The sequence below is a fragment of the Lissotriton helveticus genome, chromosome 3_1 (assembly GCF_964261635.1).
Source record: "Lissotriton helveticus chromosome 3_1, aLisHel1.1, whole genome shotgun sequence".
NCBI classification, from domain to species: Eukaryota; Metazoa; Chordata; class Amphibia; order Caudata; family Salamandridae; genus Lissotriton; species Lissotriton helveticus.
This window is the reverse complement of record NC_136061.1, coordinates 1,153,322,313-1,153,336,556: the sequence shown is the minus strand read 5'-3', so window position 1 is coordinate 1,153,336,556 and position 14,244 is coordinate 1,153,322,313. Positions and strand designations below refer to the sequence as shown.

The 14,244-nt window shown below is 43.2% G+C and overlaps 1 protein-coding gene across 5 annotated transcripts in view; it reads right to left on the bottom strand.

The window, feature by feature from the left end:
- Positions 1-14,244, bottom strand: part of ORC4 (origin recognition complex subunit 4) — a 249,980-nt gene that overhangs the window by 121,540 nt on the left and 114,196 nt on the right. For all 5 annotated transcript variants that reach the window (XM_078681765.1, XM_078681769.1, XM_078681768.1 and 2 more), the window contains one exon: positions 3,841-3,889. In XM_078681765.1, coding sequence (XP_078537891.1) covers positions 3,841-3,889 — 49 coding nt within the window. The remainder of the gene's footprint in view (positions 1-3,840; positions 3,890-14,244) is intronic.

The following is a 14,244-nucleotide window of genomic DNA, read 5'->3' as shown; positions in this document are numbered from 1 at the left end:
ACCACTGAATCCGCATGACAGTCAAACAGATCTACCCCATTAAATAAAAGATCCCTGAGGGCATCCCAAACATGATCCGGGAAGCGACTGTCGCGCAGCCAAGCATGGCAGCATAAAGCCACAGCAAGAGCCAGGACCCGTCCCATAGAGTCAGTGGCATCCAGAGAGGATCTAATGGAAAATTGTCCCATGCTGCTGCACCCGAACCTAAAACAGCACCCTGCACCAAGCTGCCCCTGTGCCGCTGCGGGTGCACTTTGTGTGCTAAACCGGATCCCCCTTTGCCCTGAGCTAAACCCCAGGAGTTTAGCTCCACAACCTAGTGGGCTGCTTGTAAGTAGCCACCAACCGAGGCCCCCTATCCCCCATTGGATAACATTGGGCCTCAGCACTCTGCACCCGGCCGCCGTAGTGCTGCTCAGGGTCTAACAAGAGTGCATCCTTGACCCTGGGGGAACCCTAGTTCTAACCCCAGAAGCTCAACCCCAAAGACCGATTACTTACCTGGTAACCATTAACTTAATTTCTCTCCATATGAACCTATTGACTGTTTTTCTCTGAAAAATGTTTCAAGTGTGGAGTTGATTTATATGGAAACTGAAGAAAAAAAACAATTGTGCAAAACTGATTTTACTTACCTTTTCTCTAGAATATGTCCCAGTGTGATATCTAGGCATATCACTCTGAGTAGAAAAAGTAATCTAAAAAGTAGCAAAAAAATTATCTTTTCAGTAATTTCAATACCTTGACTTACCTGTATTTCAAACAACTGCATTTGAACTTGCATTCACTTGTAAACACTCCAGAATATATTGCAAAACATTTATTTAACTCACATGTTCCAGGCTGGCTTGGTTCTAGAAATAAAATAACTCAACAATAGTTTTAAACAAACAAAATTGGTCTGAGTTCAGTCTCTGAATGTGTGACATCATTTCCTGATCGAGTCTGTGCAACAAATTCTAACACAACCCTCTGATAAAGCCTTACTGCTCGCCCACACTTCCATAAATAGAGTAAGGTGCTATTTACTTATACCTCTGCCTACCTTTGGGGTTCCACTGGGCTCTGTGCACACTATACCTCATTTTAGTATGTATATACAGAGCCAGATTCCTACATTTGGTGCCCAGGAATTCACTCTGGGTGGTACTAAGTGATCTTGGAGTTCCGCACTATCTTTTGAACCTGTTAAGGAGACTCCATGAAGACAACTTCGCCCAAATTAGGTATGGGAAGCATGGACAACTTACCTCACCTATCCCAGTCAATAGAGGAGTTAGACAAGGCTGTGTCCTTGCGCCTACCTTGTTCTGTATTTTCATCAAGTCTGGTCAATGCTTTGGGCGGATTGGAAGATATAGAAGCTCCCGCTAGCACAATCCGTCCCCACCCATGTATGAATGGCATCCAACAAGAAAGGGTGCCTGTTTTTGATTATCTAGGACTCACCCTAACAGAATAAAAAATGGACTGGGGGCCACAAATGGATAAAGCGAGTCTTAACCACAGGCGGCTTGGCTAAGCTCTATAGAAATGCCTTTCATAAGCTTGTAGGCCCAGCACTAGAGTTCTATAAAACTCAACTCAGGGGTGTTGCTTTGGATGGGGCATAACTCCCCAAAAACTATTATTAAGACTGAGAACAACTCTTTTAGACAGCTCTTTGGCCTGCCAGTGAGTTCCCCACTCACTTAACTGTGCTTGGATATTGGGGTAAGACGAATCGTAGAGGATATTGGTTGCAGACCCCTAATATTCTGGCGGCGATTATGAGCGATACCTGAATTGTCTAAGTATAAGACGGAGTTAAGGGGGTCCTGGGGCTCCCTGGTATAGCGAAGCTGGCTTGGTTTGCATATATTAAGGCAGGTCTTCATAATCTAGGTAGGAAGAGTCTGTAGAGAAACTTGGAGGTGGCCTGCTCTGGGATATCATGCAAAGAATTAGTTCCTGGCTATAGGGCTGGTAAACTTGCACAACTTTATGAAAACTCAGCCACTGGCCCTCTAACAGACAACTTCTTCAAAATTAAGGATACCTATAACTTGGAACCTTGTCTAGATGAGATAAAACCGGCCTTAGCCAGGAAACTCTATTTACAGTTCAGGCATGGCTCGCTTCCGCCTCTCGTATGTACTAATACATGGGCTGGCAGCGCTGTCTTTCGGTGCCCTGCATGCAGTAACCTAGAGTAGACTGAACTACATGTATTTTTCTTTTGTCCTGGGTATAACAAAATATGGCAAATATGGTGGATTCAAGTGTGCAAGAAGTTAGGCACTAGGTGCTGTGAAGAAGCATTTAGACTTCTAAGATACAACACAAGGATGCAATGCTGTATCAGGTTTATTCATCTCTATGTGGCGGGCGAGTAAGGTTTTTCTAGGAATTGAAAAATTAATTGAATGCTGATTGACATTTTACACATGTATAGTTCAATTTTATCTAGTTTTCAGGTTTTTACTATTTAAAATCTGTTTTATTATACTGTGTTTTTTGTAATTTTATGGTCCACGGACCGAAATAAATATTTACATGATGATGATGATGCTAATGGAAAGAGCAGTCTCTACAAGGTACCTTTATCCCACACTTATGTCCTGGATCTTCCCCATTATCAACCACATGGTTACATTTCACAGCAATTGAGAATGAGAAAGTCATGAGGAAAAGGCAGCATCAGGCAGCACTGAACCTCCTGACAAACTTAGAACCTCTCCAAGAGGAAGCCTCAAGAGCAGAGTCGGCAGAATGCACACAGAATAGCACTCTAAGCCGGATCGCATGTCTCAGCCAACAATATATTTGATCCACGTGACCTATGTTTGCTTCGTCCAGGTGCAGTGTGCCTCAAAAATCCTATGGAGATTGGATTCACTGCAGACTGTAGCAATGGCCATTGAAAGATCCGACCCCAACTGGTAATACTGGCTTACCAAGGAATCCTGACGGTGAAGCGTCTCCTATGACAAGGAATGTGATTGTGGAAAGAATATCAGGAAGAGAACCGCCTCATTCCAATGGAATTCAAAGACAGTTACATTTCACTTTGGCACCTTGGCTATATTAGACATCAGATGTATTGCTGTGGTCTGAGCTGTGGCTTACCTTTAACTGGGTGCAGACCAGACAGTATGTCCTATTATGCTATCATGCAGGCAATATCAACAGTGCATCAGTGAGAGGAAGACCAGTGGTCTGAGGCTGCTGGTCCACCTTACACTGAATGTGGCAAGTGCAGCGAGTCACTACTGCCGCATGCAGGAATATGCCTGGTGGTCCCAAAGGGATCACCAGTATGGGGCACACAGCTGGTGTGTCGCCTGGCATCCTATTCACCTCTGTTCTTGTATCTGTAGTGTGGCATAGGCATAAAGGTAAAGGATTCTCTCATTTGTATGGGGCTGCGTCCCCATGTAAATAAGAGCAAGCCCCTTTGGGATCACTTCAGCGCACATTTAGTGCTGACACGCATGATAGGGTGCTGGTTATAGTCAGACTTGTTTGGGAGGGATTGCCTGAGATACTTGGACAAATGGTGAAAGTAAAAGTGCGATTTGTGCCAAATGCCTTATTTTCCCTACACCTAAACGTGTGGAGTAAATTTGTGTGGGATTCTTTCCCATTACATTACTATGTTTATAATCTGGTTTCAAAATTATAATCTTATGTTTGCGGAGCTAACATTTTTCTAGAACTTTCATCAGTGGTTTATCAAAAAACTAAAATAAAGACATAGCTCAATCATAGAAACACATTTTAGAACTCTATCAAAACATTTATATCATTAATGAGCTTTACTTTCTTACAGAGACAAGTTTTGTGGCAGCTATTTACCTTTCTTTAATGCTTCAAGGAGAAAAGCAAGATTTTCTGCAAAGCTTCCCTAGAATAAAAAAAAAAAAGATTATGTTGAAATGTATTCTTCAGTGTCAAAATCCTCAAAGTCATAAAACTACAAAACCCACTATACACACTGCTGCATTACATTTTAAGAGATGTACATTTTTCAAGACAGGTCATTTAATAGGTTATCAAATAAATAAGCAGGCAGCCATTTATTAGAGCAACAAAAAAACGCACTGTTAATTTTCTGGTAAGATTCAATGATTTATTAGTTCATTTTTGCAAATATTCTTTATTCTTCCTCAATAATAGTGCTCCCATTTTAATTGTGTTTAAGATGTGAATAAAAGATGGTGAATAAAAGAAACACTAGAAAAAAAATGCAAATTGTACTGGAGAAAAGACGACATGATTTAATATTTTGGAAAGTGAAGTGATAAAGTGGGAGGAGAAGGGGGTTGGAATGTGAGTGAGGCTATTATACCATTCCTTTGCAGGCTCTTCATTGGGTGTCATTACATCCTGTTACATCCCAGGAGTTACATCAGGTGGCTTGACATCACAAGTAAGTGTCAGTCTTTCACTTCACAGTTAAATTAGTTTTTGAAGTGTCTTAACTTGAACAGTGTATATATATATATATATATGTTACCTACTGGCAGTCGCCAGTAGGTAGTTATAGTTAGGACCATGTTTTCATAGGAAACGCATTTTGTTGACTTCCCCAGATCTTCGGTGACGTCTAACGAATCATTACACAATTTTTCAAAAACAGTGTGCTGGTGATTCTTGTTGTGCATGGAAAGTTTTGGGGTGATCCGTCAAGCGATGGCAGAGAAAAGATTTTAGACACGACTACAGCTCGAACCGGTAGACGGAATTACACCAAATTTGGCAGAAAGTTAGCTCTTGGTCCAGAAAGAACCCTTTTTTTATTTGGTGTAAATGTGTTCAGTAGTTTTTGAGATATTAAAAGAGACGCGGATCCTCTGAGGATCAGACAGTCCAAATGCTGAAATCTAATTGGATGCCAATACTTCAACCAGGAAATGTTCGCAGCCATCTTTGAACTCTGTTTCAGACTAGTCCCACAAAAAAAAAAAAAGGGGGGGGGCAGGGTAGGAATACCCTGACCCCTTAGCTCTGGTCATGGGATCCAAGAAGGACTCTGTCAGGATAAAAAAGCATTTGTTCCCAATTTTGGCAGTGGAAATGCGACAGAGCCGCAAATCCGCAGCCCAAAATAAAAAGCCTGCGCTGGTTTTGAATAGAGCCCAAGGGCGGACACACGTCACCTTTCTCTGCAAGGGAAGTTTTACCCCCCCCTCCCGCGAGGACCACCACCTCTCCAGGGTTTCTTTTAATACCAAGGAGGGGGCAACCTGATCAACTTCTCAGATCTTTATAGGCCCCTGAGCACCATCTCCCGAGCTTATCAATTGAAAAAACAGGGGGGCCGTGTGGTCCCACCTCCTACTTCATAATTGCCTTGGAGACCACCACCTTCCTGGGGCACAAAAGTACTAAAAAACAGGGAGGGGGGCTGCAAGGCCCCTTCCCAGGCCATATTTGCCCCCAGGCACCACCACCTATTTGTAACAATTTAGTAGCTCTGTAATGATCAAACTGAGGAACGCAGATGTTTCTTCAGTTGATAATACACTGTGTGCATGAGGCATAGCATTTTAACCATTACTCTTTGTTTAATAACTAGTCAGTGCAACGAGATATCATGTTTCTTTAATGCAGAAGAGACTCGAACTGCAAAGTTTTGTGTTCTCTGAAACTGTTTTAGCATATAATCTGGCGAACCTAGTTAGATGGGTTTACCACAAATTCGGTTGTTGAAAATGAAGGCTGTCTCACACGAAGGAACGTCACCTGATTCTGATGAGAAAATGAAAGTCCTAAAAACTTAAAAAAAGGTTTTTAAATGCAACAATAAGGTAACCTCAAAAGAAGAAGGAAATGTATACATGATTTTCCCCCATCTTCTCTTCTAAGTCATTGGGGGATTACCCCAGTGATCCTAGAGGGAAGTTCAAGAGACGTACTCGTTTTTAGGTCTCGTCCTTTACCATTCCGAAGGAATGGGAAATGGCGAGAATTCAAGTGCTCGAACTGATTGTCAAACCACCGCTTTTTTTCGTGGCGTTTTCTTCGAGTGCACGTACAGGCACGCGCTTTTGGCCCATACACTTTCATGGCCATCTGTTCCTCAATGTCCCTCCCACCCTTCGTTTGATCTTGCCGCGAGTTCAGGCTAATGGCCCTCCCCCAGCACAGAGCGCGCATCGCTGCCGCACAGCACATCAAAGGGCTTCTCCCAGCGTGTGCTGTGCGGCTTCTCCTCCCCTAATTATGTGGCCGGCCGTACTTGTGTTTCCCGGCCGCTTCCCGGCCACTCTTGTATTTAATTAGCAGCAGCAGCATTTCTCCTGCGCCAGGCCACATCAAAGGCTCTGTGCCACTTTCACCCACACAGCAACACTTACAGACACGCAACGCCACTCACACCCACGCAAGCCCACTATCATCCACGCAACACCACACTCACCCACGCAACGCCCCTCACCCAAGCAACACCACTCACACACGCAACGCAACTCATCCACGCAACGCCACTCACACACGCAACGCCACTCACACACGCAACGCCACTCACACACGCAACGCCACTCAGCCACGCAACGCCACTCAGCCACGCAACGCCACTCAGCCACGCAACGCCACTCAGCCACGCAACGCCACTCACACACGCAACGCCACTCACACACGCAACGCCACTCACACACGCAACGCCACTCAGCCACGCAACGCCACTCAGCCACGCAACGCCACTCAGCCAAGCAACGCCACTCAGCCAAGCAACGCCACTCACACACGCAACGCCACTCACAACGCAACGCCACTCAGCCACGCAACGCCACTCAGCCACGCAACGCCACTCAGCCACGCAACGCCACTCAGCCACGCAACGCCACTCAGCCACGCAACGCCACTCGCACACACAACGCCACTCACCCACGCAATGCCACTCACACGCAACGCCACTCACACACGCAACGCCACTCACACACGCAACGCCACTCACACACGCAACGCCACTCACACATTGTGGGTGCAGATTGTGGGTGCAGATTCAGAGTGCAGATTGTGGGTGCAGATTCAGAGTGCAGATTGTGGGTGCAGATTGTGGGTGCAGATTGTGGGTGCAGATTCAGAGTGCAGATTCAGAGTGCAGATTGTGGGTGCAGATTCAGAGTGCAGATTGTGGGTGCAGATTGTGGGTGCAGATTCAGAGTGCAGATTGTGGGTGCAGATTCAGAGTGCAGATTCAGAGAAAACTCAGCAGCACCACCACCATTGCAATGCAATAGGTCTCGTTTTAACACAAATTTAAGCTATAGGCCTTGTAAATGACAAAGCCTTTTATTTATGTTCCAAAAACCAGAACGCAAAAATAAAGGGCATTATCATTTACAATGCTAATAGTTCAGACTCGCGTTATTGCGAGACCTATTGCATTTCCAATGCTTGTTTTAGCAGAGCTCTTTAAGAACAGTTGTTTCCTGGGTTCTGCTCATCAATTTCAACCTGGTCCCACGGTTACAGGGAAAGATAAGACGAAAAGTTTAGTAGGTGAACTATATTAAGGTGTTCAGAATGCTACCAATCTGTGGTGGTGCAGAGAGCAAGAATGCACAGATCCGATTCCTGAGCTAACTCTTGAAAATATTTAATGTCTCTATCGCCAACTTTCGGTTTCCGTTTGACCTTGAATACTATTTAAGACTGCCATTTTATTTTTTTCTTGTCCTATTAAAAAGGAAAATAACGGTAGATTATACTCCAGTATCTCACTCCTTCCTTTCTTTAGCCTTTATTTTCCCTCCTCCTCACTCGTTAATCTTACAGTACTTCTTCCCTTTTCTGAAAATATAAAATAAAGTTGCTTAAGTATATAAATACATTTACAAAAAGCGTGATTGTGATGAAGTAGTAAACCGTTGTCTAGAAGCAAATTCAGACCACAGAATGTACTCAAAAGAAACGAGAATAGGTCAGACTTTTGACTTAGCCCAGGCATTTCAGTGAATGCAGCATATTAATTAGAATTTACTTCATTTGCTTTCACCACTTGCCTTAAGCAAAGGAAAACAAGAATACAACGTGCATTTTCTAGGAAACAATGACATGTAGACAGTGCTTCCAAGTAGCAGTGATTTACATTTAGCTTGGATCTCAATTCTACATTTGTGGATAAGTGCAGCACTCTGCGTGATGGAATTCAGAAAAATGGAAATGAGAAAGAAGGTGGCATGCTGAAATATGGAAATGAGAAGGAAGATGGAATTCAGAAAAAGGCAATGAGGCAAAGTGGACAGAAACAGCCAATAACATTTGCAAGCATAACGAATTAGAAGAAGGTGTCAACAACTCCTTCTAAATAATGTACTTTGTTCCAACCCGATCCAGTCTGTCTACTTGTAATTTTCCCAAAGTGTGTGAAATGTTAGGCCCAAGACAGAGGAGAGGAAGAAAGGAATAAACTTCTGGATTCAGGAGTACGCTTTCAAAGTATAATTTCTAGGAACGCCACTGGCAGATGTTGGCAGTCAGACACAATTTTCACCATAGCATTTTCTTTGAGTTTATGGCATTTTGAAAACATTAATGGTAACATTAAATTAAAGTCTCGCAATGTATAGAAGCGGAAGAGAGGGACGGGCACATTAACACCGTGTGGATTTTTGGACTTCTCTCTGAATGAATCGTCTATGCTGCGGTGCTTCAGCACAGAAGAACAACATATCCACAAATTAAAGAGTTAAACACCAAAAGTATATAATCTGACCACACTTAACATGTGAGTAGGGGTTGGTCATCAGGTGTGGACATTAGTATGCATTTAAAGTTAATGTGAAGCAAGTAAAGTAGGTAATAATCATGAGTTCTTCATTATCAACACAGTGGCTATTACACTGTGCAATTATGCTTGTCGTTATGGATAAAGCAATAGTCAGTGCAAGGGGCGGGAGTGGGGGATGCTGATCAAGATTTGTTATTGTGGGTGTTTGTTTGTTTTTTAAAGGGAAGCCCTAGCCACTGGAACCAAAATCCTTTACATGGCTGTAGTTACAACAATGATTTTCCTGTGAGAAATAAAGCCATGGTTTATCAGTGAATTGGTTCAATATATGACAGCCTTCATGTCTTCAGACCTTCTTGCATGCTCCATGAAACTGCACTTACAAGAGGTCCACAGTCGGGTTGAAAGGGGAGTCAACTCTACAGAGGCCTGGACGGTTTTGTGACTGTCTGTAGCTTGAAGTGCTGCAGATTCACATGCTATGCGTACTTCTGCCATCTAGTATTGGGCCCGAACTCTGCAAGTTGTATTTCCTCGAGAAAGTTTAATAGTCGTCATCTCTCCTTCCACTCAAGGTATTGCGCATGTTTCAACGGCTCCTTTATTAGATTATGTTTTTCCCCTTGCCATGTAGAGGTTGAGGATATGGCCAGTTTGCTAAGTTAGCTTTGCTGTTGAACAAGCTGGATTTCTGTGTATATTGGTCACCACCTACTACCTGCCGGGGAGACATGAGGGTGCATGTGAATCTGCAGCACAAGAAGCTACGAATAGATGCTTAGAGGGTAAATAACATCCTCCAATCGAAGCATGCATTGGCTGGAGAGACATGCAATGCATAGATTGTAAAGCAGTTCCCCTCTCACTATGGCTTTAGGCATTAGATGGTGCGTTTAGTTGGACAAACAGTTCTTCGAACATTATTTCAAACAAAGCCTGTTGCCTGGCTTGCAGATCCACACAATATTGTTTTGCAAACTTGTTTTGGTTTAGCCATGTTGCTGCTTTGCGACAATCCCTAGAAAAGCCATTGTTACTCCTCTTTTCCTTGTTGAATGAGCCCTTGGCATGGTTGATAGTGTTCGTTCTGCTTTGGCATAGCAAATCTATAAACATTTCACTATCCATCGTGCTATTCCGGATTTTGAGATAGCTTTACCTTTACATGGATTTGAGAAAGATACAGTTGTGTTTTCCTGAATGGTTTTGTGCATTCCAAGTAATATAGAAGTGCAAGCTGAACATCCAGTGTATGCAACACATGTTCAGCTACAGTTTCTGGATTTGGGAAGAAAACTGGTAACTTTAAAGTTTGATTTAAATGGAAATGTGTTACTAACTATAGGCAAGAACTTTGGGTTTGTGCATAAACACCCTTTATCTGGGAACATCTGAAAATATATTTCTTCAATTGTGAGTGCATGTATTTCGCTAACCCTCTGTAGGGAGGTTACTGCCACTAGGAAAACTACCTTCCATGTTAAGAAATGTATTTTTCATTAAAGTGTTTCAAATGGTGGCCCCATAAGTCTTGTTAACACAGAGTTTAAGTTCCATGTAGGTACAGGTGGTGTATGCGGTGAAATGAGTCTTTTTAATCCTTCCATGAAGGTTTTGATGCTTCCTTTTTTGTAGATATGCTACAATGGCTGCTAAACATAGGCGTATGGAGGTATATGCTAACTGCGCATTTTTGTAATAAACATTGTTTTTCTGTTGGAGATGATGGATTATTGTTTTGTGACGCACAATAGTGAACAAAAGGTTTCCATTTTACAGCATAGCATGCCCATGTGGTTGGTGTTCTGGCCTCTTTTAAAATATCCATGCATTCTGGAGATAGAATTAAGTATCTGAACTCTATGAAATCAGCTAGATTGCAAGATTGAGCTGTTGAGTGTTGGGATGTCTTACCCTGCCCCAATGCTTAATTTGTGGTTTCTGGTTCTCAGCACCGGCACATAATTAACACAGGCGCTTTCACGAGCGCAGTTAAGGGTACATTCATTGATGGCAGGCAGAGGATGATTAAGCGATTTGCTCAGAATTACAGAATATTGAGCTGACGTTGAGACTCAAACCTGGTTCCCCAGCTCTGAAGTAGGCAGCTCTGGCCATTGCACCAAAGGACATTTTTTTCCGTTATATTTGGTATGGAGTTTTTGAGAACCAAGTAAGTGGCTAATAGTTTCAACATGTTGATGTATAATGTTTGTTGTTGTGTGGTCCAGTGTCCCTGAACCAATGTCCTTGAAATGAGCACCCCAAACCATGAGTGATGTACCGGTTGTGATTGTCATTTCCATGCAGTATGTTTGAGGTGTTCCACCATTGTGATGCCTGATGGACCTCGAGTGAAACCATCACTAGATCGATGTTGTCCCCCCTTTCCACCGCTTGTGACCATTGGGATGCGAAGCACTCTTGGAGGGGTCTCACATGTAGTCTTGCATGAGGTACTATTGCCATGCATGAAGCCATCATCCCTAGAAGGCGCGTCACTGGTAGGTGATGATGTGGCTGAAAATGTTCCAGTTGGTTCTGAAGATGGAGAATCCTTTGTGGATCGGGGTATGCTGTCCCCGATACTGAATTGAATATCGCTCAAAGATATGGTTGTGTTTGGAGATGGGATTTTGCTGTATTGACTGTGAAGCCTAATTTGTGCATCAGATTGTTTGTGCTTTGAGTGTCTTTTAACATTTGGCTTTGGTTGGACTCTTGATCAGACAATTGTCTAGATATGGAAATACATGTATGTTTACCCGTCTTAACTTTTCTGCTAATACAGCTCCGCATTTTGTGAACACCCATGGGTCTGTGGTCACCTCGAATGGTAGCACTTTGAATTGATAGTGACATCCACTTACTACAAACCTTAGGTACTTGCGATGTGCCGAGTAGATTGGGATGTGGAAGTATGTGTCTTGCAGTTCTAACACAGTCATGAAATCGCCCTCTTGTAGTACGGTATCACATCCTGTAATGACATCATATGGAAGTGTTCTGACAGTGCGTAAAGACTGAGCAGACGTAGGTCTAGGATGGGTGATAGTGAGCCATCCTTTTTTGGGCTGAGGAAATAAAGGGAGTAAACTCTCTTGTTGAGCTGTTTCCTTGGGACAGGCTCTATGGGCCCTTTTAGTAATAAGGCCTTTGCTTCTTCCTTGAGCACATGTAGTTGCTGTGGATTTGGCATGTGTCTGTTTGACTGGATATTTGTGGTTGTTGAGTTACTTCTAAGCAATATCCCTGCCTGATTATTTGTAGTACCCTTTCGTCTGATGTGTGTGGCCACGACTATTGGAATTGTTGCAGCCTTCCCCCGACTGGTGTTTTGTGATTGGGGGAAGCGTGGGCAAGTCAATGTTTAGGTGTAGAGGCCCCCTTATTGGATATGTCTCTGTCCGTGCCTCGGTTTTAGTGTCCACCTCTATAGTAGCCACGGTTTTGCTGGTGGTACAGTTCTTGTTGGCATTCATATGAGGTGTCACTGGCAGACAGCTTCATGGCCCCTCTACCTTGGTAACACCAAAAGGTCTACTGCTTCTGAGTGGTTGTTTGTACGGCACCCATTGATTTTGCAGTATTGGTGTCTTTATTGGTTTTCTCAAGCTGCGTATCCGCAGAGGGACTAAAGAGGTTTTCCCCATTGCAGGGAAAGTTCAGAATGTGTTGCTAAACTTCTGGTTTGAAACCTGAAATGTGTAACAACACATGTCTACGCAGCATGATGGAGGTATTGATGCCCCTCACAGCTGTGTCCGGCCTGTCTAGTGCACATTTGATTGTGGTATTAGAGGTTTGTCTGCCCTCAAGACTTCGCTATTTGTAACAGTCTGGGAGATGTTGCATCAGTTACTGCGTCTCATCCCAGGTTGCTCTGTTATAGCAGGAGACTAGCCCCACTGAGTTGGCAATCTTTTAATGGTAGGCTTGCCCAGTTACCAGCCTTTTGCCTGCAGCATCTATTCTCTTGAGTTCTTTATCTGGAGGAGGTGCTTCTTCAGTTCCCTGTGCTGGAGCTCTTTTCAAGGCAGTTGTGACGACTAGGGAGTCTCCTGGGGGTAAGGGAGAGGGAGGTTGGAATGAGGTGTTAAGACCCTGGATTAGGCTGGGTCTTTGAAGAAGTCTTTAAGTACATTCAGTACCAATACTCAGATGTATGGCTCTTCTTCTGTCACGAAGCGCGACTATGGTATTTGTCTGTCCTATGACCAGAGGGTTACTTTGATTTTAAGATACTCGATCCAGAGCGTTTCTTCGGATACGATGTTTTAGATGGGGTCTAGTAGGTAGTTTTCGGTGCCGACTTGTGCTTCCGTGTCAATGTGGTGCCTAAACCGTCCCCGTGATGCGACCTTGTTGCCCGATTGGGATTGAGAATGTTCTCGTCCCTTCTCGCCCTGATACACACAAAAACTAAAAGCTTCCACAAAGAGCACTCATAAAAAAAATCAAAGGAAAGCATTGAAAGATAGAAAGATACAGAATGAAGCGCTGAGGATACAACATAAAAATATCATGAAAAAACAACACGCACTAGGGATAAGAGATAAGAGATGAGGATACAGGAAGAAAACACCAAGATTAATGTTGGGGAAGTAGAAAATGAGAAACCATTATTAACCTCTGGTAAATAAAGCAAAGGAAGACTAGCATCACAGGTTCTCCGAGTTAGGCAGTCTTTTAGTTGGGCTTCATAGATATTTGTTGCAATACCTCTCCTTTATTTGTAATTAATCAATCAAGTAAGCATGAGGAGCAATGAGGAGATGAATAAAAATCAAGCAGATAAAAACCTGATACTTTTACACCCTAGCACAGAGTCAGAACAGCAGAGCAAAATCCTGGGATATACTGGTGTGTTTAGGATCCCCCAACACAGATGTTGATTTCCCAAAGGCCAGCAAAGAAATATACCAGCGGGTACACATCCTCACTCTGAAAACTGAATTTTCACAAACTAGACCAGCGTGATGGAAAGAAATGAGCAGAGATTTGGTATCCTAAGAAATCAGTTTATCAACTGTAATCCACAATAAACAGAAGGGAAATGTTACTGAAACAAGAGAAAGAAAGGAATGATGAATTGTAAAGCAGCCTCTTTTCAAATCAATACATAGATCCCTTGGCACTTAAACCAACACTGAAAGGTCCCAAGAGATAGATCAGAGCTTGTATGCTCACTTACAGGGACAATGTTTGGACTTCTTTAAGCTAGTCAAGCTACCTTAATATGCCCTAAATAAAGTAGAGGAATGTATTTCCTTTGAAGGCTATAGTAGCCCAATGGTTTGATAAAGATGAGGATACTTATACCGCAAATACAATAAAAATATCTTTGGTGAGACAAACTATTACATTTGTGTCAGTACAACGTGCCAAGCATGTGCCTATCCTGCATTTCTCCTAACGTAGTGGGTGGTGCAGCTATGAGACAGAGTGCCTGAGTGTCCATCTTCTTGGGAGCCAGTGCAGGAGAAAGCCTACTCAGTAAGGAAGGAGGTGCCGCGACAAGG